At 49.3% G+C, this 26,229-nt stretch overlaps 1 protein-coding gene and 1 long non-coding RNA gene across 6 annotated transcripts in view; one reads left to right on the forward strand and one right to left on the reverse strand.

The window, feature by feature from the left end:
* The first annotated feature begins 7,895 nt into the window (after positions 1-7,895).
* The window catches only part of Sptbn2 (spectrin, beta, non-erythrocytic 2), a 40,705-nt gene continuing 22,371 nt past the window's right edge, over positions 7,896-26,229 (forward strand). For 2 of the 5 annotated variants that reach the window (XM_087648400.1, XM_087648495.1), the window contains exons 1-8: positions 17,545-18,014; positions 20,284-20,435; positions 20,801-20,974; positions 21,886-21,977; positions 22,121-22,201; positions 22,578-22,693; positions 25,077-25,189; positions 25,312-25,499. In XM_087648400.1, the coding sequence (XP_087504526.1) occupies positions 17,837-18,014; positions 20,284-20,435; positions 20,801-20,974; positions 21,886-21,977; positions 22,121-22,201; positions 22,578-22,693; positions 25,077-25,189; positions 25,312-25,499 (1,094 nt within the window). In that variant the 5' untranslated portion in view covers positions 17,545-17,836. Of the gene's footprint in view, positions 8,317-8,658; positions 8,988-15,072; positions 15,252-17,544; positions 18,015-20,283; positions 20,436-20,800; positions 20,975-21,885; positions 21,978-22,120; positions 22,202-22,577; positions 22,694-25,076; positions 25,190-25,311; positions 25,500-26,229 lie in introns of those variants that run through there. The other 3 variants (XM_087648527.1, NM_019167.2, XM_087648456.1) reach the window with 3 other exon arrangements.
* Positions 10,424-17,512, reverse strand: LOC102553046 (uncharacterized). The gene is made up of 2 exons (XR_015652802.1): positions 17,235-17,512; positions 10,424-10,966 (listed from the first exon to the last, which is right to left on the reverse strand). It is a non-coding gene; the product is annotated as an uncharacterized LOC102553046 (long non-coding RNA).

The raw sequence follows: 26,229 nt of genomic DNA on the forward strand, positions 1-26,229 counted from the left end.
CAAGATCATTCAGATGAGCCCAGTTTTTAATGGCATTTAGGTTTTCGAGTTAAAAATAGTTTGGCAGGGATGGAACATCATAAGTAAGAGCTGTTTCAAATCCAAGCTGGGCAGAGATAAATGGGTGTAATAACTCAGTGTCCTCGGCTTCCAGTTTCCCCATTTAGTCAACACCAGCATGCACTCAAAGAGCTGCTTAGAGCAGAACACAGCCCTTGGGGTTCCTAGGACCCCAAACCTTCCTACTTATAAAAAAAGTTTAAGGTGGCACTCTTCAGTCCTTTGTGCCCTATGGCAACTGTCCCCATCCACCAAAAGGGCACACTGGACTAAACCATTACCTGCAGTCTCGTGTGCAGACTCGCTTTGCAACACACGTCTATCCTTTGCGAATCGTGTCTGAAGCTGGCATCCTGGTATGTGCCAGTTACAGTTGATTAAGCCCTTCTCTGAAGGTTGGGAGCTCACCTTCCTATCTTTTTCCTTGGGCAGCAGGCTTGTTTAGAATCACAAATCAAAGACTCATGTGGGAAAGAAGGTAACGTTCTTCACTTCTCAGCCCCCATTCCTATGAATGGCAGAAAAAGAATGAAGCTGACAAAGTCAAGACAACTCACGGTCTTGAGCTTTAAACTCGGTCTCTTAGGATCCCTTTGCCAGCTCCATTCTTAAGGTTTTCTACTTCAGAGGTTCTATGTCACTGTAACACCAAGGAAGGAGCACCAAGGCCAAGTAGCACATTTCTGTCTTTCTTGTTGGATAAAATTGTGGCTAAAAGTGTGGCTTCCTGGGCTGGAGGGATAGCTCAGTGGTTAAGGGCACGGACTGCTCTTCCAGAGGTCCTGAGTTCAATTCCCAGCAACCACATGGTGGCTCAAAACCATCTGTAATGGGATCCGATGCCCTCTTCTGGTGGGTCTGAAGACAGCTACAATGCACGCATACATAAAATAAATAAATCTTTTTTTTTTTAAAGTGTGTCTTCCTTCAGTTGAACTTGGCCACTGGATGGTGAGACCACTGAGTCTGCAGCTAAGATCCCTACCTGGCAGCTTCTGGGTCTTGGTGGCTGAAGCACAGTGATGATTTCTAACTGCCCCCACAGATCTTCCTGCAACTGCTGAATTTCCATCTGGACCCTGGCCTGAGCCATTCACACACCAACCCCACAAGCATCCTGGCTCTTAGTTCCCATCATGCCCCAACACACTGTATATACCTCTCAAGGGATGGGTGCCAAGGAACTTTTCAAAATGTCCTCCAAATATCAAGGGGTCAAGGAGACTCAGGTTTAGAAAATGAGATGAAAGAGTAGCATGGGGTCAATAGGGAGGATTCCTCCAGACCTTCGCCTGCATGGGTCTACACAGACGGTACTACTGATACTCTGAGGCAGTTGCCCACTGCTGTAGCAGGTATTTTGACAGACTGTGTCTTCTTAGAGTTCCAGGAATGAAACAGAGTCCAAGCCTCTTCTGTCCACTGTTTGGCTGTGCCACGGGCATGGGAACACTCTTGCCCTTCTGTCCTCAGCCTTCCCAGTGCTGCTCCAGTCCCAGAAACTGTCATATTTCCTACATGAAATTCCACATGCCTTTCCCAATCAACAGATGACAGAATAATCTCTGAACTTTAGGCTTACCGGATCTGTCTGTCTCTTGATATTTAAAGGAAGCTTCTGGCAAAAAAAAATTTAAAATCTCTCTAAAGCACCTGGCTCTTACAACTGAAGAGCCAAATGTCTCAAGAATATCATCCTGCTGTAGATTTGATCTGATTTGATTTGAGACAAACTTCTAGGATCAAGGAATCCTCCTGCCTCAGAGCCTCCTGAGTAGCTATAGGAATGCACCACTAGCATGGCCATGGTATAACGTTTCAACACTAAGAATTTAACTCAGATATTTGGGTATCCTGGCAGTGAACCTATTCAGAGAGCAGTCCAGCTTTCGGTGCTTAAGTGATGGAACATAGATTGGAGATAAAATAACTGAGAAAGAGAGGCTGGGGATATGGCTCAGTGGTAGAACATCTGCCTAGCATGCCCGAGTCCTTGAACGTCATCTCCAGACCTATAACACAAACAATGGGGTCATACTATTCAATATGGAGAAGTTTAGTCTCATCCAGTTCCAATACAGAGCCCTCTTCCCTCCCAAGGTCTTCCCCCTCATGCATCACTTGGTTGCACAGCTATCAATGAGCCTATGAAATGTGGGTGTTGTCTTTCTTCAGAGTGCTGACAGCTTGAGAGGGAACATGACCATTAGACAATGATGATCCAGGACAGAGTTTTGGATGATGCACCACTGTAATTCCAGAACTGAGGCAGAGGCATGAGAATCACGACTTCAAATCTCAGCACAATCTACACACTGAGTTTCAGGCCAATCTGGCCTACATACTAAGATCTTGTTTCAAACAAACCAAAAAGTGACATCGAAGTTGAAACCTACAGGATGAGTGAACACTGAAAGGATGGGGAATGTTCTAGATGAAATAGCAGATCCAAATGCTGCCCTGCACTGTGTTTTCAGACAGAATCTGTAACCAGACCAGCCTTAAATTCTCTATGCACTCAAGTTGGCCTTGGGTTGCTTTCTCAGCCTCCTACCTCTGCCTTTGAATGCTGGCATTACAGGCCTGTGCCACTGTGAATAAGCATGTTCAAAATCTCATGTATATTCGGAAATGTCTAGAGTTTCATGTGGTTGTGATATAAATTAAGGAGGGATGAGATAAGGCTGGAGAAATACACAAGGCATTTAAGCTAAGGATCTCAGCAGGTGAATGTTGTCTGTCAAACTGATGGGTTAAAGATGCCATTCAAGCTGCCCAGGGAGTAAGATGGTCCAAAAAAAGAGACATAGAATAAGAAAAAGCCTAGACAAAACACCAACACCATCAGAAGTAAGTGATAGGCAGAAAAGAAACAGAGAAGAAAGGACCATAGGAGTTGAAACAGAACCAAACAAACCAGTATGGAAACTATAGCAAAGAATCGTCATCAATGCCAAGAGGGGCAATAACTAGCAGCTAGAATAAAAATAGGATCATTGATGACCACTTTGTAAGGAGACTAGAGGAGTAAAAGCTATATACAGGTTGCAGTAAATTGATCGCATTAGGGACTGGGGAGATCGCTCAGTGGATAAAGTGCTTATTGTACAAACGTGAGGACCTGAGTTCAGATCCCCAGCAGCTGTGTAAACGCTAGGCATGGAGGCAAAATCACTGTTGCACTGAACAGGGGCATTGGCAGAGACAGGCAGATCCTCCAGCTCAACCAAAACTGAAAACTCCATGTTCAAGAAGAGATTTTCTCAAAAAGTAAAGTGGAGAGTAAGAGAGGAAGACATGGGGTTGGGAATTAGCTCAGTGGTAGAGCACTTGCCTAGGAAGCGCAAGGCCCTGGGTTCGGTCCGGAAAAAAAAGAACCAAAAAAAAAAAAAAAAAAAAAAAAGAGAGGAAGACACCTAGTGTGGACTTCTGACCTCCACACATACGTGAGCGAGCACATGTAGATAGAAATGTAGACGGTGCTGTTTTCTGATATGCAGTATGACTAGATTTGGGTGGGTGGGGGGAGACTGTATGCATATGTGTGTAATTAAATGGATCACACCAACTTCTACACTGATGTCTTTCAAACGGATTTTCTTATTCAGGTTACTCCAAACCCATGTGAAATTGACTAGCTAATATCTCCACATGACGCAAAGATACCTTAAATCCAAGGTTCCAAAATCAGAAGTCCCTCCCTTTAAACATGGTCATCCCTCCCTTCTTCTTCCTGCTCATTACGTCCTTCATGAGCCCCTTTCCTCCACAACATAGCTATATCAGATTCATTTCTATCCACCACTGACCAGTTCTCCCTAATTATGCAATTCTGTCCGCATTGCTACCCCGAGTTACAGCTTCTCTCTTCCCAGCTTCTTTTCCAAATGGTACCCTCTCCACCACCTCCCACACACCAGCTAACCTTTAGGAAAAATAAAGTCATCCATTTGATATCTTTGTTTTAACCCTTTAATAGCCTCCATGATACTGAAGGCTAAAAAAATAATCAAAATTCTTTAAATGCTATAGATATTTCTGTTAAAGGCCTAGCTCTGTCCTTTCCCATTTCAGTGATCTTGGTAAGGTGTTCTATCAGTGTCTCTATTTTCTTATCTGTGAAATGGGCTAATTGTCTATCTCTCCACATTCCTAAAAAAAAAAAAAATTAAAAGGGGGGCAGGCTGGAGTGGCTCGGGGTCTAAGAGCACTCCCTGCTCTTGCAGAGCATGAAGATTTGGTTCCCAGCTGCAACCTGGTAGCTCAGAATGATCTCTAACTCCAGTTCCAGGGAATCTAACACCCTCTGGCTTTGGTGGATACCAGGCACACATATAGTGGACATATATACACACAGGCAAAACACTCATGCATATAAAATAAAAAAAAAACCTTTTTAAAAAATTAAATAAGTTAGGTTTATATTCAGGAGGCAGAGGCAAGGGAATCCCAATAAGTTAGGGGCAGCTTGGTCTAGATTTCATAGTAATTTAGGTAATTCCAGGCTACCCAGGGCTACACAGTGGGACTCTGAAAGAAGAAGAGAAGGAGAGGGAGAAGGGTAGTGTAAAACCTCAAGAACTGGTCCCCAGTTGTTATGTTCGCGACTGGTATTACCAGTCCCGTTCTCTGGCTTGTCAGTGCTTCTCATTTCCAGTCTCAGTCCAATGACAAGAGTCTTCTTTCACCCTCTTTCACCGGGCTTCTGCTCTCTGCTAAACTGTCTTCTAGCGTCTGACGTTTCCCGCACAACGCTGACTGTACTTCGTGGTTGTGATGAGCAATCATTGATTACCGCCTGTGATCCCTGACAGAGGATCACAGATCCTCTGGGTCTGTGATCAAGACTGATATAGTTTGATGTAGTTGAAGAAGCAGAGCCTGTGGGTATGGATGTCGCAAGAAGACTGCACCTCAGAGTAGATTAGAAACCAAGCAAGCACAAGACCGCGGGTTCAGTTCTAACCGAGAGAAGAAGGAGGGGGAGAAGGTGGATGATGACAACATGAACAGGCCATCAACATTGCTTGCTTTTTTTTTTTTTCTTTTCTTTTACTGGATTTTTTCTATTTAGACTTCAAATGTTACATCTCCTTTCCCAGTTTCCCCTCCAGAAACCTCCTATCCTATCCCCCCTCCCCCTGCTTTTATGAGGGTGCTCCCCCACCCACTCCCTCCTGCCTCCCTGCCCTAGCATTCCCCTAAGCTGGGGCATCGAGCCTTCACAGGACCAAGGGCCTCTCCTCCCATTGATGCGGGACAGGGCTCCTCTGCTACATATGTGGCTGGAGTCATGGGTCCCTCCATGTGTACTCTTTGGTGTAGTTCCTGGGAGCTCTGGAGGGTCTGGTTGGTTGATGTTTTTGTTCTTCCTATGAGGTTGCAAAGCTCTTCAGCTCCTTCAGTCCTTTCTCTAACTCCTCCGTTGGAGACCCTGTTCTCAGTTCAATGGTTGGCTGCGAGTATCTGCCTCTATATTTGTCAGGCTCTGGCAGAGCCTCTCAGGAGACTGCTATATCAGGCTCCTGTTAGCATGCACTTCCTGGCATCCCCAATAATGTCTGGGTTTGGTGACTGTATGTGGGATGGATCCCCTGTGGGGCAGTCTCTGGATGGCCTTTCCTTCAGTCTCTGCTCCACACTTTGTCTCCGTCTTTCCTCCCTTGAGTATTTTGTTCCCCTTCTAAGAAGGACTGCTGGCTTTTTAAGCCCGCATTTAAATGCGTTTAAATGCTCACCAGGAGTGAGGGCCTTGAGGGTGTGGGAGGGAAGGAGATTTCCACCAGGAGCCAGAAGAATCATTTAGGGAAAGAATAGAGACACCTCTTCTGCACTGCAGAAAGCTGAAAATCCAGCCCCAGCTCTAGGCCGAGACCTTCCCGTGAACAGAGGTTAGCCTAAGCAGGAAACTTGAATCCTTTGAGCAGCTCAGCACTCTAGGTGGGTATCATTCCATTCACTCTGGCAACTCCCAGGAAAAGGAAGCAGAGGTTCTCTTTGTCATTGACTGTACTGATTCACTACAGTGAAAAAGAACAAGTTTCCAAAGCAACCCAGTGGCAGAGCTGAGAGAAGTGATCTCAGCATTCTGATTATTGAGCATGCTTCCTTTCCAAATTGGGAAACAGTACAGTAAAGTAGGACTCTGGTAAAATGATGACTGTTGTGGACAGAGTGCTTCCTATGGGTAGAAGACTGTTCTAGATCTTTACCTGTAATAATTCACTTGACCCTCACATCTTCTAGGTGAGGAAACCCAGTCACAAAGAAGCTAAGTACATCTCTAAGGTCATACCACAAAACCAGGTTTTAATTGTTTATTTATTTATTTAGAGACAAGTCTCACTTTGCAGCCCAGGCTGATCCTGTAACCTTCAAGCTTCAGCCTACTGAGTGCTTGGCTTACATGTGTGAACCACCACTCACAGTTCCCAACTAGATATTAATCTCAGGGCATCCAATTCCAGCACCAACGCTGCCTTCCCCCACCTCTCTGGTACTAGGGATTGAACTCAAGGCCTTGTGCATGCAAGGTCAGTGACCTACCACTGAGCTACCCCAGACCTCAAATCCATACTCTTTCTCTGAACAGACTAGGAATCAGAAGATAAGGAGTCTCTGCCATAAGTTAATTTGGTTAATTCAGACTTCCACTTAGGTGTCTGAATGTCATTTTGATTATTAATGAGTGAAAATTAGAATGCTTAGAGGTTTTTCAAAAGATTGTGCAATGTTGAAATGAAGAATTAATCTATAAAAACTATCCTTTAGTCAATCACAAGACCTAATATCACCCTTGCCTCCTCTAACCACCATCTAACAGGCTGTCTCTGAGACTTTCAGTTCCCAGAATGGTGAGCGGCAGAATGTGGTTTGCAGCTTGTTCGATGCTGAGCTGATTCCCGGCTCACCATCCATTTTAGTGTCTGTGGCCAGGTTTCCATGATGACCATTATGCACACCGTGGCACACCGTGGCCTATTCCTGAACATTCTGACTACTCTGACTCTGGGGACAGGAGAAGCGAGCTTACACTGCAGGAAGGAATGAGGCAATTTTCATTTTGTTCGTGGTTCTGGCTGGGCTGGAACTCCCATGTAGAGTAGGCTGGCTTTGAACTCAGGCATTTGCCTGCCTCTGCCTTCTTTCCGAACTCTGGGATTAAAGGTGTGGCACATTCTACACAAGTGACTTTTTAAAAATCATAAATACCCCAAAATACAGTTTACAGAAGGCTGAATTCCGGTTTAATGGTAGAATCTCAGATCTGATTAGCAGTCTAACAAAACTCCCCAGTCCTTCCCAACCCGTTTTATACATAGGGAAAACCAAGGCCAGATAGATGAAACAATACAACTGTTTGGTGGTGGTAGCAAGATTTTGTTTTACCCTGAATATTTTTTAAACTAAATTTAAACACAGTGATTTTACTTTGCGAAAATCATACCTGGGAAGTAGTGCCATTACATGTAGCTGTTTTAGTTATGCATACCTTTCCAGAAAGAAGCAAAATGCTAAAATTTGGTTAACGATATAGCTATTTTAATACCCTAAGCTCAATAATTCACTGAAAGAACATTCTTTTTGTTGCCCTTACTTGTCCATTTCAGACATTCCTAGTGTACAAAAGGGCCTATCTCTTCTCAGGAGTATATAACCCAAAGGCTCTCTACAAAATCCATCCTTTTTTTTCCCTTCTGGTTCCTCCCTGAGCTTAGTTAGCTCTCCAATCTGGAAGAACAGTACTTTCAGAGCTGGAGTGGGGGTGGGAGTGTCACATGACAAAACGCACTTTTAGCACCCACTGCTAGCACCCACTCTGCATTTGCTCTGATTTGGGCATATTTTCTTCCTCGCCTAAGCAGATAGCAGCTCACCTTGGTTAATGCCATTAAACCGTAGACCACTCAGCTGCTAATAAACCAGGAAGAAACCTAGCCGTGCCAGGACTAGAAATGTCCATCCCTGCCCCCAACCCCCTTAAGGCAGTGACTAGGCCAGAATTCTCCTGGTTGATAAATGAGAGGAGCTGAGGAGCCGCTGTGATGACGGTTCCGAGAATCTGATTTGTGAGAAGGCGAATCTCCAGGAGCACCATGGAGATGCTTTTGGAAAGCGGGCCAGCCTACCTGCCGGAAGGAGGACGAGAGAAAGGGGGAAAGGCAGAGAGAAACGCTTAAGCGAGATGGCCTGGAGGTGCCCAAAAGGGGACATTTGAAAAGGAAACGGAGGCCGCATCTCGGGGAAACCTCGGAGGTAAGTGACATTTAAAAGGATTGCGCATCCAGGCAAAGGCGCGACAGAGACAAAGGTGGAATGTCCAAACTGGGAAGAATAAGCCTGGTTAACTATGGGTGGTACCCAGACGCCCAAGGGTGTCGCGGGGCTAGCGAGGACCGGAAGGTGGGGGTCAAGCGGGGCGCCCACGCGGAAGACAGTGGGGGGTCGGGAACTACCGAAGGAGCGACAGTCCTGCATTTGCCCCGGGGAAGGTCAGAGACCCCCTACCGGAGAACCACTGCAGGAACCTAGAGGGGCCGCGGTTGCCATGGCGCCGGGTGGGGAGGGGGTGACTCGCGCCCCGCCCCAAGCCCCGCGGGGCCGCGAGCTCCAGATGGTCCCGGGCCTCCCGCGGGAGCCGGCGGCCTGCGGCAGGGGGAGGCTATTGTCCTCCTTCCGCGGCGCCGCAGTCCCGCCGCTCGCGCCCGCGCGCAGCCGCCACGCGCCCCGCGGCCGCCGGCCCCGCGCGCCCCCCGCGCCGCTAGCGCCCTGTGACAGCGCCCTCCTGCCGTGCGCCCTGGGCCACCCCGCCACCACCACCAGTAGCCTCCAGCAACCACCCTTCGCGTCTGGGCTGTGGGCGCGGCGACGACCTGTGCGCCCCCGCCAGCCGCGCTCCCGCTGCCCCGCAGGCGCTCCGCACCCAGGTAGGTGCAGCCGGCGCCCCGGCCCGCTTTGTCCGGGCCGGCAAGGAGGCGCGCTTTGTGCGGCCGCGTGTAGGCGGCGGGGGTCGGTCCTGGGAAGCTCAGGAGGGAGGATGCGATGCCCAGTGCCCGGGTCCTGTGCGGGACATCCAGGTATCCCTGTGAAGACTATGGGGGTCGAGGCTTGGGGCACGCGGACCTCTGTGGAGCGCAGAGAAGAGTCTGGAAGAGTTGGACTGGCAGACGCGCTCATGGATCGGGGTCGCCTGGGCTCGGAGCACTTCTGGCAGCGCATGTTTTTAGCGGTGCGTGGGTTCCTGCGGCGGACCGGCCAGTGCTGGTAGTGGGACTGGGGAGGCACTAGGTCTGCCTGGGGCCTGTGAATACTCAGCTTCATCTAGCTCCGCAGCTTGTTGGCAGCTGGCTATGGGGCTGCGTGGGCTTTTCCTCTCCACGGTGGTAGCTATAGCTCCATGCTGCTTTTTAGGGCTCTCGCTAATAAGAGAAGTGGACACGTTGGTGGAGATGGCTGTAGCTGCTTGAGAGGATAAAACCTCTCAAGGCAGTGAGGAAGAAGCGTTGTGTAAGGTGTTTCTGGGGCCCTGTACATTTATTTACGGGCCTGTAGATTCTGCCTGTCACATAACTACCCAGCAAGGCTGCCTGGCTGGCGTTCCAATTCAAGCTCCACATTCCATATACACCATCCACTTTGGCTCCAGCCTCCTGCACCCCAGGAGCCCATGACACTGCATGCTTGTCTAAGAATGCATCCTAACATGGTTTCTCTGTGGGCTGTTTCTCAGCTGTCTTCCCCCATTACAATTCCAATTTTGAGAGCCTGGGTTTGTAGGTATTGCCAGTCGATATCCACAGCCCCGTTTCTCTTGAAGGTGAAGAGAGAAGAGTGAGTTTCAGATGTGTATGTGTGCGCCTCAGCTTAAGCGTGGGGCAGCCTCTCGCTCGCTCGGCGTGTTGAGAGGAGCACAGGATGGAGTGGGGGAGTGAAGGAAAAGCTAAGATGGAGCTTAGATTTTTTTCCGGTAAAGAAACTGATGTCAGCTCAAGCTTAGGGACCGGGGGTGGTAAGTGAAGGGAAGTGAGTCTGAATAATTATGCCCTGGGTGAAGGATTTTTCATTTATTATTTTTTTTAGACCAGGTGATCTTCCTGCCGGTTTCTTGGGTGCCGAGATCACATGTGAGCAACACCATGCTCAGCCTAAATAGCAAATTCTAAAGGAGAAAATGAAAATCCCTGTGCCTTAAGCACAGTGCCCAAATTTCTCACTGCCTGGGGAAAGGCTGGGTTGTTTTTTTTTTCTCCCCCTCCTGTTCTTTCCCTGATGCATCTTTCTCTTGCTTTTTAAAGCACCCTAGGTTTTACTGTGACTCTTTTTTTCTCTTCCATGCCAATCCATCCATTTATCCTTTGAGTCAAATAAGATTTTTACTTTGCCAAAATCCCTGTCTGCCCTAATGTATTATTCACCCTCTGGTCATTTATTCAGCTTTGACTTCCAGAAGCTGTTAAGCCCTGCACTTCTTCCTCTAGTTGTCAGTTCAGTCTGATGAGTTCTCGGGCCGACTTCATCTGGCCTGGCTTGGGGCTCACTCCGGTCTGGAGTGAGAAGACGAATTTTATTTAGCTTGGGATAGGGCTTGCACCCATACACAGAAGCCACCCACAGACACACTCACTCCAGACACTTTGTGCCTTCTCAGCTCTCAGAGGTCCCTAAGCAGTCCCAGCTGCTTGCTTGTCATCTTTGGACATTAGTGGCCCTCCCTGGGAATGGAAGTCCCAGGCCCATTCCAGATGTGCCAAACCCGATCTGTTTCAGTGGCCCAGCACTCAGGTCATGTGGTTTGTAGTTGAGACTCCTTGGTCCATGCTAGTGCTTAGTCCTGAAAGTCCTCCAGCTGAGAAGCAGGTCGTTCCTCCTCCCATCTTCATTCTTCCCATGAGCCTCCTCTTCAACCCTAAGAGAGACATTGAATAAGAATTAGGGGGAATTCCTGTGATACCTCTTTATTGAATACCTGTTCTGCTGGACGCCCAGTACTCCAATTCTCAGGAAGTTGAAAGTGGAGCAAGCAGAGACACATAGACAACCAGTGGTCACAACTGTGGTAAGCACAGTTACAGCTTCGCGCTCAGTGCTAAATGAAGCACAGAGGAGGGAGGTAAAGAGTGGGGGAACTAGAAGGCAAGGCAGGGCAGGAAAGAGGGTTTCTGACTTTTCAAAACAGTGTCAGTGGAGGAAGGTGAGAGAGGGTCAGCTGCCTGCAGGACCAACCCATGGCTAAGCAGTCCTTACCCAGCAGTACTTGGGTGGGTGTAGGTTCCAGCAAAGACCTCTAGCCTGAAGCTATGGGAGCTAACAGTGTTCTCACACTAACCACATAAGCTTCTTGGGCCTGGCTGAGGTCAGTGGCTAAGAATGAGGGAATGCAGAACTGTGATCTGGATTAACAGTGGTGCCTCCCTTTTGCCAGAGTTCACAAATCCTTGGAGGAGAATGAAATTGAGGATTCTCCATCGAAGAGGGAGAAGAGGGAAGACAGTTACGTGGCTTGGGATTTGCTGGGTCTGTGAGCATGGAGATCCAGGTCATATGTAAGGGACAATCTATAGGAAGATTCAAGCAGAAAACCATAAGACTCTGGAGATGGTGTCTGTTAGAACACAAAAAATATATTGTGAGGATGATGGGGTGGCACAGAGCTGGAATGCTTGGAAACTGACCGTCAAGGCAGAGAGATAGGGCCTCAGAGCCATTGTCTTGAATAATTCCACCTAGTATTGTCCTTGTGATTTACTGGAATAAACCCTATGGAGGCTCAGCATAGTGGCCCTGGGGGTCTGTGACTTTGAGATCACCCGTGCAGTGTTAACTCTTCATCTGTGTCATGCCATGCTTGGAGATTCAGGTGCCAATGCATGTAAAGTCCTAACCTTGATCTGTGAGAACAGCATTCTAATGTTCTGTTTGTCATTTAGTGAGACCCTAGCTCCAGATGTTCTCCCCCAAAATTACAGAAGGCAAGACAGGACAGGAAACAGGGTTTCTGACTTTTCAAACCAGTGTCAGTCGAGGAAGGTGAGAGAGGGTCAGCTGCCTGCAAGACCAACCCGGGGCTAAGCAGTCCTTACCCAGCAGTACTTGGGTGAGCATAGGTTCCAGCAGACCTTCCCAGCATACATCCCTGGAGGGCCAGCCTAAACACTAGTGGGTTCTGGGAGGAGAAAAGGGGCGTGGTGGGGTCTGCAGAGAAGTTGGCAGCAGTTCCCTACCTAAGGGAATCCACTGGCAACAAACAAACAACAACAACATCATCATCAAAACACCCTGGGGGCTGGCTTCCTTAGGTTTGTAGGAGGTTTTTCCCTATAAAAGGAAAACAATAAAACTAATGAAGAAAACTGGGTGTCTTAATGGGAGTGTCTTTGCTGAAAGGCCTACCTTAGCTGAGCTGAGTGGCCTCTAGTTGGGAGACTTTAACTCCAAACACAATAGGGCTGAGGGCAGTGCTTCTGAGTCAGACTATAGTTTCTTATTCAAAACCCAAAGTATTAGGTGACTGGCTCAGGTCATGCCTGGCTTAGGTGCTGCTTGCTCAGGGTGATTCAACTCTGCCCTACAATTTAATTTTATATAAATATTTACAGAGCAAATCCAGTGACTCTATTGGTAGAAAATGATGGGAAAGGAGTCCTAGGCCTAAGGGAAACTTAAGTTCTGTCTGTAGTGTAGCAAAAGACCCAAATCTAGGGGCTGGAGACCTTTATTCTTTACAACTTGGCCTCCTTAGCTTTAACTGTCAATGTGATAAAGCCTTGTCATCTGACAGGAAAGCCTCCATTAAGGAATTGCCTGGAGCAGACTGGCCTGTGGGCGTGTCTGTGGGGGATTGTCCGGATTATTAATTGGTGTGAGAGGCCTCAGTCCACCGGAGGCCGCACCTCTCCCTGAGCAGCTGGTCCTGAGCTATAGCCCCCCCCCCCAAAAAAAAAAAGTAAGCAGGAGTTGCTGCCCTGACTTCCCTCAAGGATAGACTGAGGCTTGAAATTTATAAGACAAATAAATCCTCCCCTCAGTTGTTTTTGGTCAGAGGGCTTTATCACAACAACTGAAAGGAAACTAGAAATCACTTTCTTCATGCCACTCCCAGGGAAATCTGGTGTGAGCCAGGCTCAGTTCTTCAGAACCACAGTAGCCGAGTTCTCTGTGCCCGCGTGAGCACACCATCCTCTGCACCAAGGAGCTCACCACCCAGCCTTCTCCAGACCTCATGAGAAGTCTTTCTCCTTTCTTTCCAGGTCAGGTCTTGCCAAGGTCATAGTCCTTGCCTATGAGTTTAAAATGCCTGTGTTGAAGAGATATTGGGAAAGTGGAAAGTGTAGGATTTAGAGTTCTGTTAAAGTTTGCAACCCCCATTCCCTTGATTGGCTACTAAATGTTGTATTACACAAGAACTTTGAACCTAACAGACTTTCCAAAAAAAAAAATCTCCTGCAGCAAATGAAGCTCATTTGAGGACAGAGTGTATTTGCTTAAAGTTAAGGTCAGAACTGGCAAGCATGCGTGATCCAGATACCTGGCCATAGGAGGCTGAGTGCTAGTTCCTCAGGACACCACTAACAGGCTCTGGGATGGTCAGAGAGATGTTCTCTGTAACAGAGTCTGTGATCAAAGTAGGAAGGGGCTGAGTGGTCAAAAGCAGTGGTGGTTCTTTCAGAGGACCCAGGTTCAATTCCCAGCACCCGCATGGCAGCTCACAACCATCTGTGACTTCAGTTCCAGGGGATCCAGCATCCTCTTTTGGCCTCTCTGGGCACCAAGCAAACACACGGTACACACACACACACACACACACACACACACACACACACGCAACAAAACTTCCATATCCATAAAACAAAATGGAAAAACAGGGCGAGAAGCTCTTTTTAAAAGTCAGAAAGAATCGTGCTTCAAAAGCTAGCACTGTAGCTTCAAGCCACATTATCTTGAGCCAGTGGGTTAACAACAGCCGCAGCATGGCTGCTTCATCTCTGAGTCAGGGAAGGCCCTCTGCTCATGACTGACAGGGACATATAGCACAACTGACATCTGTTAAGAACTTAGAAAGCGGGGTTGGGGATTTAGCTCAGTGGTAGAGCGCTTGCCTAGCAAGCGCAAGGCCCTGGGTTCAGTCCCCAGCTCCGAAAAAAAGAAAAGAAAAAAAACTTAGAAAGCATTTTCTAAGAAACAAAAAAGGAACCCCAGAGGTAAGAACCATCCTGTGTCCCGTGAACACCTAGACATTTGGTCCCTGCCTGTCTCCATGCGGCCATTTTTATGTGTCTCTGGTAGATATCTCAGCTCTAGAGCAGATCTGGGTCTTTAATCTCCAGGAACCTGTAATGAAGAATCAGAACAAGAGTAGAGCTGGAGACCGAAAACATTATTTTCTGTTTACTACCCAAGGGGACTCATAGCTACTGTGTGTATTACCCTAAGACCTATGCTTCCTTCAGCATACCTGCTCTGCCCTATGGAACTCTGCCTATGGTCCTTGAAGCCCTACCGGGCACTGTCTGTCTGTCTGCCTGTCTGCCTGTCTGCCTGTCTGCCTGTCTGCCTGTCTGCCTGCCTGCCTGCCTTCCTGCCTTCCTTCCTTCCTTCCTCCTTCCTTCCTTCCTTCCTTCCTTCCTTCCTTCCTTCCTGTGCGGCTATCTCTCCTTGTTCCTGTCTAGCCACTCCCTCAGGGTGGCTTCCCACTGGGGGGCTGATTTTCACCAACAAAAGAAGGCTACTCAGCCATAAACTCTGGCCCCAGCAAAGCAAAGCAGAGTTAGAGCTAGCAGACGGAAGCGCATGATAACCCAGGCGTGGCTGTGCACACCTTCAGCCCCAGCACGCGGGAGACAGGCAGGGTTAAGTTTAAGGTCAGCCTGGTCTATAAAGCAAGTTCCAGGACAGGTATAGCTACAGAGAGAAACCCTGTCTTGAAAAACCCAAACAAACAAACAAACAAGAAGAAAGGCCTGATGAGTGAAGGCTCGGCCTCCCCGGCTCCTCACCAGCCACGTGTTTTTGTAGGAACAGGAAGCCACCCACCACCATGAGCAGCACCCTGTCACCCACTGACTTCGACAGCTTGGAGATCCAGGGCCAGTACAGTGACATCAACAACCGCTGGGACCTGCCCGACTCAGATTGGGACAATGACAGCAGTTCAGCCCGCCTCTTTGAGAGGTCCAGAATTAAGGCCCTGGCAGGTAAGGAGGGGCAGGGAGGTGAAGAAAGAGATTGGTAGGGGTGGGTTTATGAGCTTGGGATGCAGAACCTTTTGTCTTTATGGGAAGATTTACTGTGTTTTCTAAGCTGCTGCTCTGAAGAAACAGATACAGACCCCTGGTCACCAGATTCCAACCTCAAGGGGAAACTTCATGCAGTGTACAACACCCCCTAGCTGCCTTCTCCCCTAGCCTAGAGATGCCACACAGGTTAACCCCTGGAAGGAGTCAGCCGGAAGGATGAGCTTAGCTTCATGACCTTAGCCCCACTTCAGATCTCTGTCCCTGCAGCGCTTTGCCTTATTACTCCAGTTGTCATTTCTGTCCCCATCCACCACTCCCTCACCTTCCCTTATTTCTGCTGTCATTTCCCACACCTGTTCCCCTCCTGGCCCATTATCTTCCTGGCGCTCTCCTGCCCCCTCCTACCTGCTGCCTGTTACTCCAGTTCTGTTATTTACCTGTTCCCTGAAGCAGTTCTCTCAGCAGCTGCCCTCTCATTCTCTCAGGGCTTGTGCTCCACCACTCCCCTCGGCCCCTGCCCTCCCCTGTGGCCAGGGCTCTCCCCTTAGCTGAGCTGGGACAAACAAACCAGTCTGACAGGCCTCCTGCATGGGGGTGGAGGGGTAGTGGTCATAGCAACAGGAGTGCAGCTGCCACCCGACACCACCACCAGCCAGTGGCTGTTTTGGGATTGAGTCACCTACACACCCTAAGGCCACCCACCCAGGCCACCTTCCACATTCATCCCTCCCACTGACCTGCCCATGGCCTAGCCAGTTCCAATATGAAAGCTCATTACTTCCACTTAAGGAGTGATTTCCCGGTGTGCAGCTCCCAGCCGAAGAGATTTGGAGGCCTAGATGATTTTATTTTTTTTTACAAATATCGGTTCTCAAGAAGATGAACTTCAGAATCTTTAGACATGTAGTCCGGAAACTCATGATTCTTAAAGACTTTCCCAGGAAGCTATAGTCAGCCAGCCCAGGTTCAGACAATGGTTCCAGCTTGTTGGGTTCATGGATCACTTTCTTCTGGTATCTTCCTAATGGGGCCTGAAGGTCGGCTGAGGAAATACTCATTAGTACTTCAGTAGCTCAGGGAAGACAGAAAACGCGGGCATGGAAAATGTCAATTCTGTCAGAGAAGTGAGTCTGGTACCCTGGGTGTAGATTCACGTACTCTCTATCAACTGTCACTGATGTTAGGGTGCACATGCTACCCAAAACTTTCATGGTATCTGCAATGACACGTACCTCCCAGAACTGTCACTGTGTCTGTACAGGTCACATGCCAACCAATGTGATCCTGATATCTATGTGCACATGCTACATGCCACCCAATAAACTTGCCAGGTCTAGTTCATATGACAGGTGCTACCCAAAACTCTCACCATGTCTGTGAGTATGCCACATGTCACCCAGGACTGCCTGAGCATTTGACATATACTTCCCCAATATTGTCAAACTCTGCACATACGGCCCGGGCCAATCAGAACTGTCACAGTGCACGCTCACACCAGTGCGCACACATTCTGTGCTTTCATTGAGTATTTATTCCCCTGAAGAGGCATCTGTGAATGGGCATTGCTTTGTACAGTGCCATTCACTCAGTAGGTGCCAAATAAACCCTAAATAATTAAAGACGAGGAGGAACAAATGTGGGCTGAGAGTGGCGGAAGCTGAGGCCCAAGAAGAGGGAGGAAGGGCACCTGGTAGCAATGCCCAGTATTAGGGGCACCTGATAGACATACCCAGTATTAGGGGCACCTGATAGACATACCCAGTATTAGGGGCACCTGATAGCATGCCCAGTATTAGGGGACACCTGACAGCAGCATGCCCAGTATTAGGGGCACCTGATAGCATGCCCAGTATTAGGGTCTACAGGGGCTGGGATATTGACCAGGGAACCTGGTGGGCAGCCGGAAAAGAGCTGGTACTGGAGGACAGTCACAGTACTTACTCCCCAGAGGAGGCCATAGAAGTCAACACTTGGCTTCTGTTCCAGAATCTCCTTGTTTCCGTGTTTCTCTGCTCTCAGGGCTGAGATCAAAGCTCAGGGGTCCTGGAACAAGCCCACCTAGAGATGCCCAGAGAGGCTGGCCCACCTGCAGACCTTCTGAAAGCAGGAGTTTGCTTTGGGGCCTCCTCTGGCAGGTTTTCCCTGGTCTTGGGCAACTAGTAGCCTGACGAACAGGTCTCTGGGTGCTGGCAACTCCCTCCTCCGCCCCTGCAGGGCCTGGCCACGCCCCAACTGGCTCCGCCTCCTAAGCAGACTGCCCCTCCCCCGCCACTGTCCGACCTGTTTGTCTGGAGCTGCCTCTGTCTCCTCTCCCTACAACCAGGTGTGCCCCACTCACTGTCTCAGAAGCTGAGGCATCCCATAACTTTTTCCCCCACTCCTTGAAACTCCCAGCATCCTTGAAACCACTCCACCCACCGGGTACGGAGGAAGCCTTTTTCTGGAGCCCCCAGCACAGGCTCAGGGGATACATACTCAAGGCCCTGCCCGGGCAGGAGAGCATGGACTCTGGGCCACAGGCTGAGTAGGAGGCAGTAGGCACCATGAGTACAAACGGAGCGGGCAGGGTACATGGAAATGGCCTGAACGGGGCTGGTGAGTTTTACTATGAGGCTGTGGAAGGGTCTCAAAACCCTGGAGGCATCCTGCTCTCACCAGCTGCCTTCATCAATCCTGCTCAGTATGCCAGTGTGCTGGAAGGACGATTCAAACAGCTTCAAGGTGAGTTTCCCTGGGCAGAGGGAAGCCTGTTGTGCCAAAGGGGCCCAACCTGGGGCAGGAAGAGCTAGCAGACCCAGAACCCATGCCTGCCGCTTTCTGTGACTCAAATGTTTATGTTGAGGGACAACGTGGTGAAGCTTAGAGGGAATCACTAAAGGTAGCCAGAGAATCCAGGCATGTGGACAACTGGAATCCCACTGTATGAGACTGGGGGTGGGAGACAGGGTGCCATAAGGGGTGTGACCTTGAGGTGCCCTGCTGGGTACAAAGGTGGTGTGGATGGAGGGTTAATATTTTCAGCTAGAGAGGCCACAGCACTCTCCTGGCAGCTCACCCCTCATGGATTGCCCATGCTTGCCTTGTTAAGGAACAGGAGAAGGGCAGTAGCCCAGAGGCCTAGGACCTAGGCTTTTCTGTGTTTTCCTGGGCTTCTAAATGGGTGTGAAGGGAGGCCGTGTGGAGAATGGGAGAGCATGTGTTGTACGCACAGGTCCCATAGATGCCTGAACAAGAATGTTCATCTTGGCCCAAATAAGTTTATGTCATGGTATGTGTGTTTAGGGATGCGGTAGGTGTCTTGTGGTGCTACACTTTGGTGGCCTGATTTACCAGGTCTTTCTAGGTACACTTTCCATTTTTGCTCTACCTGTGTGCCTCACACCAGTGGGCTGGGTGTCAGGGAGGTCTCCCTGTATTCAGTAATGTCTAGATGACTTAAGCTGTCTTCAAGTCATATAGGGTCTGGAGATCCTAAAAGGGGCCCAGAGTTGTCATGGGTGATTAGGACCCCGGATTTAGCATCGGCACAGGAATTGGAGATGAGGAAGTCAGGAATAGACTTGGGTGCGTGGTTGTTCTATGGGGGAGGTGCACGGGAATGTGAAATTAAGGGATGAGTCTAAATTTCTGAGGTGCTGGAGCTGAGGTGGGGACAAACAGAACTCTACACACTTCCAACTTGGGCTGGGTCCTTAACTTGGGACTCTCAACTGGCAGGAATCCTGGCCTCCAAAGTAGTTTACAGTACAGAGCATATGCCTTCCTTCTACATTTACAAAGTCTGTAACCATCAGTTTCCTGTGCAACCTGACAGCATAGCATTCCCTTGTCAGGAGCGCCCCTGGGATGAGGTTATCCTACCTTGTCTGCTCTGCCTCTTTTGAAGGTTGGCACTCAACTCTCGCCAAACTGTTCCATTGAACTTGCAAACCCCCCCCCTTTTTTTTGTTCTTTTGTTTTTGTTTGAGATGGGATCTCACTGCTAGCTGGTCTGGCATTCAGAGATCTTCCTGCCTAGGCTTCCCGAGACTAAAGGCATGTGTCACCATGCCGGGTGTAAATTCTTATAAATTATTTCTTAATCTTGGGGTACTGGTGTTCTAGACTTAGATCCTCTACAGCTAACTGTGCAACTCTACCTGGGGGTAGGAATAGCTTACCTTTATGTACATGACCAGGGCTTTAAAGACCTACACAGCCTCCACTGAGGCTATCTGTGAGATCTGCTGCCATATTTACAGGCTACACCTTCTCCCAGTCCACACCTGAAACAGAAGGAGGGTGTGGCCTAGTCCGAAGCTCCTCCAGTAGGGAGCCATGTTGCACTGGGCATCCGCTAGATGTATCTCACTTAATTGCCTCAGTGACCCAATAAAGTAGGAAGTGACATGCTCATCCAACAAATGGAGAAACCAAGGCACTGAGTAAGCCGCCCAGTATTTCAATACTACCACAGCATGAAGCCTAATCCCAGACTCTCCTTTCCCCTGGGCAGTTTCCTTTATACTTCTCCCCCTCTCCCTCCCCCTCCCCCTCCCCTCCTTTCCTTCCCCCTCCTCCTCTCCCTTCTCCTCCTCCTCTCTTCCACCTCCCCTCCTCCTTCTTCATTTTTGGTTTTTCGAGACAGGGTTTCTCTGTTTAGCCCTGTCTGTCCTTAAACTTACTTTGTGTACCAGGCTGGCCTCGAGGTATAAGGTAGAGATCCACCTACCTTAGCCTCTGGAGCACTGGGATTAAAGACGGGACCCACCATTGCCCAGTTCCATCCTGTCTTTCGTGTGTCTTGCTTTACTTCTCCTTTTGCTCATGAGCCCATCCCTGTGTTTTCTATTCTGAATTGGATAGATTACTGGGTTACCCTGCTGACCTCAGCTGTCACTTCCGCTCTCTCAGGCATCCCGATTACCCCATCCTATACCCTGCCCATTGGTGTTTCAGAGCAGGCATACTGTCCTTGGAGGACAGAAATGACTCCTTGTTGCCACTGCAGATGAGCGAGAAGCCGTGCAGAAGAAAACCTTCACCAAGTGGGTGAACTCCCACCTGGCCCGGGTGACATGCCGGGTGGGAGACCTGTACAGCGACCTGCGGGACGGGCGCAACCTCCTGAGGCTCCTGGAGGTGCTCTCGGGAGAGACCCTGGTGAGCCGGTGGAAGAGGGAGGGAGCCTCAGAGACTGGCCAAGGGAACAAGCCATTGGGGGGGCGGGACATAGGAAGCAGAGCAAAACACCAGGGCTCCTCTGCCCAGAGGATGGTCTCATTCCAAGGGGCTTTGCTACATGGAGAAACAGGAACAGTGACCCTATTGAAAATGTTTCCTCTCCCACCCACTCGGAGTGCAATTAATTCCCTGGGGAATCTTAATCTGCCCAAGCCTCATCTGTAACCTTGTCTGGGCTCCTTGACCACTGCGCTGACCCTGTGATCCCTGAGGGAGATAATGGGAGGTATGGGGCAGGGTGCTGAAAAAAGTCGTGTCTCATGCACCCTCCTGTCCCCTGACAGCCAAAACCCACCAAGGGCCGGATGCGGATTCACTGCCTGGAGAATGTCGACAAAGCACTGCAGTTCCTGAAGGAGCAGAAGGTGCACCTGGAAAACATGGGCTCCCACGACATTGTGGATGGGAACCACCGTCTGACCCTTGGGCTAGTGTGGACCATCATCCTCCGATTTCAGGTATCCTCCAAGTGGTGTCTGAGGTGTAAATTGGGCACGAACCAGTGTTTTACCCTCACACTGTTACTGATGTCCATGACAAGATAAATACAGAGACTGAGGTGCTGGAGGGACGACTCAGCAGTCAAGAGCAACGTAACGGCTCCTCTTCCAGAGGACCCGGGTTTGGTTCCCGGTACCCATATGGTAGCTCACAACTACCTATAACTCAAGTTCGAGACGCCATCTTATGGCCTGTGTGAACATCAGGCACATGTGTGGTACACAAATAAACATTCAGGCAAAATACCCATCCACGTAAAAATAAAAGAATAAATAAACCTTAGAAATTGTACATCTAAACCAGGAGGTGGTGCATGCCTTTAATCCCAGCACTTGGGAGACAGAGGCAGATGGATCTCTGTGAGTTGGAGGCTATCCTGGTCTACGGATGGAGTTCCAGAACAGCCAGGGCTATACAGAGAAACTCTGTTTCAAAAACAAAAGGAAAAAAAAATCGAGCATCTAGAACTTTCTCTGTCAGTTTGCCTTTGCATCTGACCTGGGGTCTTGTCACTTTCCATATACTCAGTGCCATGTCAGTTCCTTGAATGGAACCTCTCCTATCCCAGTTGACCTCTAAGCAGAGCTCTTTCAGCTCCACCTTTGAAAGCCACCTCTCAGAGAACATTCATTCACAGGCCAGTATTCTCCACAGAACCAGCTCCCCTCACTTGTAGGCACTTCCACTACATTGATATCCCACCTCAGATCTACTGGACCCAATAATGCACATCACTAGCCCAGGATATGAGGGCCCAGGTCTGACCCCATCACACAGCATTCCTAAAGGCCAGTTTTCCGTGATTCTCTTTGAGAATTATACCACAGCACCCACTAGGGAATGAAGGTCCTGCTTACTACTTTCTTAGATCCAAGACATCAGTGTGGAGACAGAAGACAACAAGGAGAAGAAGTCAGCCAAGGATGCCCTGCTGCTGTGGTGCCAGATGAAGACTGCAGGGTGAGAGGCCCAGGAGTGTGGGCATAGGGAATGACCTTGCCCAGACTGGACAGTACAGGAGGGATGGGCGCTAGGCTTCACAGCCTGAGCCCTGCCGTGTATCACAGAGCATCCGCTGCTTTTTTCCTGGTCTTCTTTTATAGGTATCCCAATGTCAATGTGCACAACTTTACCACCAGTTGGAGAGATGGGCTGGCCTTTAATGCCATTGTGCACAAACACCGGTAAGAAGGCGAGGTTACTGAACACATGGGTTAATGGCCCAGGGGCACACAGCTAGGCCAGGAGAGTGGCTGAGCTATAGCATAGCCATAGAGGGAAAAACAAATGAAGGAAGATCCCAGTCCTTGGGAAGCAGAAGTAGAATAGTAAATTCAATTCCAGTTTGGTCTCATAGAGAGTTCCAGGCCAGTCAAGGCTACATAGGAGGGACCCTGTCTCAAAAAGAACCAAGGAAAAAAGACTGTGGGAGAGGAGCCAGGGATATGCGCTGTACCATGGGTGGGCTTGGGGTATTTCCAACCAGGAACAAATCTGCTTTTTTATTCTTTAGGCACAGACATGCTTTTGATGTTTTCTGTGTCCCTCCCCAACCCCCAGGCCAGACCTGTTGGATTTTGAGTCCCTGAAGAAGTGTAACGCACACTACAATCTGCAGAATGCTTTCAATCTGGCTGAAAAGGAACTTGGCCTGACGAAGCTCCTGGATCCTGAAGGTGGGCCAGCACCCTGCCTGACAGCTGTAGGGAAGGCAGAGGCAAATTGGTGGTTGCTAGGGGAGGGCCAGCAGCAGCCGAGGGGTGCAAATGTTCTGGAATGAGGTAGTAGCAATGGTTTCCATAGCCTGGCATAGACTCCAAGCAGCTTGAACGATATACTTTTAAAGGATAACTTTTATGGTAAGAAAGTTGTGTCTCGAAAATAGAAAGTGCCCATGTGGTGCCTGTACTGCAATCCCAGCACTCAGCAGGAGGGTTAGGAAGTTAAGCCCAGCCTTGCTATAGAGCAAGTTCGAGGCCAGCCTGGGTTACACGAGACTCTACTTCAAACCAAAGGGAGCCCTGCCTCAGAGAGAGTTCTGGCTGTAGGTTCTGCCTCAGCCCAGAGCATCTGTATGGCTTCGAACCAGTCGCTTTGCCTACCTACTAGGGCTGGGAATGAAACGCAGAGGTAAAGTGATCATCATGCATGCTCTAGCACCACAAAAATAAGTAAAAATTTGAAAAGGAGGGCTAGAGAGATGGCTCAGCGGTTAAGAGCCCCGACTGCTCTTCCAGAGGTCCTGAGTTCAATTCCCAGCAACCACATGGTGGCTCACAACCATCTGTAAAGAGATCCGATGCCCTCTTCTGGTGTATCTGAAGACAGCTACAGTGTACTTATATATAATAAATGAATAAATCTTTAAAAAAATTTTTTTTGAAAAGGAAAATGAGAGGACTTTGGTTCTCATGATCTCTCATGATTTACTCAAAAATTCTAGGGTTTTTAGTTTAGTTATACGACCTTTGGTTCTAAGAATGAGCCTATGGTCAGATACCCCTGCTGACTGCCTTCAGGGGCGCTAAGGTTAAAGATTCTTACTTTTGTACCTGGTGCTGTACTACACTTGACAGCCCTTACTTGTCCTGACAACACCCCTGTGACATTGTCCTCAGTTTACGGAAGAGATGGGGCCTTTTATAGGTCAGGTGACCTGCTGAAGGGCATCAGGTGACCTGCTGAAGGGCATGTACCTGTTATAGCTGAGGTTCAGGTTCAGCCCAGCTCTGGAGCCTGTTTCCCCGGCCGCCTCTGCAGGGCAGAGCAATCTGGGTGCAACCAGAAAAGGGCAGAGAGCCAGCCCACAAGCCCCTGTTGGAAGTGTTCCTTTTTAGCATGTCTGGCTTGTTTAATTCTTTCTCCCTGATTTTTATCCCCCCAGTAGCCCTGTCTCCTGGCCCTTAGTTCAGAATGAACAATATGACACCCAGTTGTCACTCAGTGTCTTGGCTGCTTAGACACAGAGTGAGGCTAAGTGCAAAGCTCCTTGGAGAAAGTTTGCAAAGCACAGCTGTTCTGCAGAACTCGGGAGCAAAGTGAAGGGTCCTGTGACTTCAGGAGCTCCAGCTTGCTTGGGTGTTTTCTGAAAGCTGTGAGGGGCTTCCAGTCCCATAGTCTGGCCTTTGAGAGGAGGAATCTGTGGCCCAAGTCCAACAGCTCAGGGATGCCAAGTCCTCGACAGCTGTGGTTGAGTGGAGGGAATGCCAGGTCTGAAGGGTACTTACCCCCTTGGCTATACCCATGGCTGGACTTTGGGAGCCAGATCTGTCCCTGCTGTGCTGCACCCAGCCAGACTCAGGAGGCTTAGCTTACAATGGCTGTCCCAATGTCCCTCAACCCACTAACTCTTTAGACATTTCTCTAGCCTAGGGGTCCGTGATCCACCACCTGGGAGTGGTATTGTATTCTTTGCTTGCTTTTCGTTATAAACAGCCAGCTTTACTGTATGTTAAGTATTCTGGGTAAAATGTCACCTGGGCTTTTCTCCCTCCCCCTCCCCTCTGCTTAGCAGGCCCTTACCATATCCAAGAGGCATTTGGAATGATTCAGTTGTTACTTGGCTCTAAAGCACAGGTTCTCAACCTGTGGGTTCGACCCTTTCACAGGGGTCGCAAATCTGATATCCCTCATATCAGATAAGCACATTATGATTCATAGCAGCAATGAAAATAATTTTATGGTTGGAGATCACCGTAACCTGAGGAACTGCATTTCGTTTTCGCATTTCAAGACAAGGTTTCTCTGTGTGGCTCTGGCTGTCCTGGAACTCATTCTGTAGATTAGGCTGGCCTCAAACTCAGATAACTGCCTGCCTCTGCCTCCTGAGTGCTGGGATTAAAGGTGTGGCTAACACTGCCCAGTGTGAGGAACTGCCCAGTGTGTGTATCAAAGAATATTAGGAAGGTTGAGAACCACTGCTCTAAAGGTATCTGAAAAGATGGGTCAGCTCTGGAGGGCTGGGGGCCCTTGGCATGAGGTGAGTGGGTCAGGTTTTGGGCTACTTCTGGAAGGGAGGCAGGTGTGTGATGTCCGCCTCACCCAGGTCCTTTTCCTCAGATGTGAACGTAGACCAACCCGATGAGAAGTCCATCATCACCTACGTGGCCACTTACTACCACTACTTCTCGAAGATGAAGGCCCTGGCTGTGGAAGGCAAAAGGATTGGCAAGGTACCTGTGAGACAGCGGCGTAGGGCCAGAGGAGGCCTGGTGTAGGGCTTACTCCTAAAATGGGACTGGGCAGAGCCATCGCCCTGGGTGAGTTACCCACCTGCCTGGCTCCTGTCCCACAGGTCCTGGACCATGCCATGGAGGCAGAACACCTGGTAGAGAAATATGAGTCCCTGGCCTCTGAACTGCTGCAGTGGATCGAGCAAACGATTGTGACCCTCAATGACCGACAGCTGGCCAACTCCCTGAGTGGCGTCCAGAACCAGCTGCAGTCTTTCAATTCCTACCGCACGGTGGAGAAGCCACCCAAGTAGGTGTCCCCTGGGCCCCACCCTGCCAGAGCATGCCTGCCCAGAGCTGTGCTCACTTGAGAGAAAGCCTAAATGAGGGCAGCTTTTTGGGAGGGACACTTGGTAGCGCAGAAGTGCAGCCAAGGCTTAAGTTTCCCTCCTCTCAAAGTGCTGGAAGCATCCAAGCAGCATGCTTGTTCCAAAACACATTTTCTAATGACTAGCCATTTTCCAAAAGCATGCCATGGAAGAATGATTGCCGTGGCGTGTCGAGTCAGTGAAACCCATCAGATAAAGATTACTGGTTGTGAGCCAGCCACTGTGGCTGCACCTGCGAATTCCAGCACTTGGGAGTCTGAGGCAGGAAGATTTTGCTGTGAGTTCTGAGGCCAGCCATAGTGAGTGCCAACCTGGGCATCGGAGAAAGTTCTGCAGAGGGGGTGGAGATGAGGGTGGGGGATATAGACAGACAGACAGACAGACAGACAGACAGACAGACAGACAGACATATAGACAAGCTGGGGCCATGCAACAGTGTAGTGTCAGTGTAGGAATAGACAGGACTGGACCTGATAGGCAAGTCAGCAGCTAGTAGTATATGGTGTGGCCGACAGCGTGAGCACCACAAAGATAATTAGATAATTGTTTCTTCATGTATAAGATGGCTGTTAGCAATGCTATATAGTACAGGCAAGGGCGTGCGTGAGTGTGTGTGCATGCCTGTGCGCGTGTGCTTGTGTGTTTGCATTT

Source organism: Rattus norvegicus, chromosome 1 (assembly GCF_021556685.1).
Source record: "Rattus norvegicus strain SHRSP/BbbUtx chromosome 1, alternate assembly SHRSP_T2T, whole genome shotgun sequence".
NCBI classification, from domain to species: domain Eukaryota; kingdom Metazoa; phylum Chordata; class Mammalia; order Rodentia; family Muridae; genus Rattus; species Rattus norvegicus.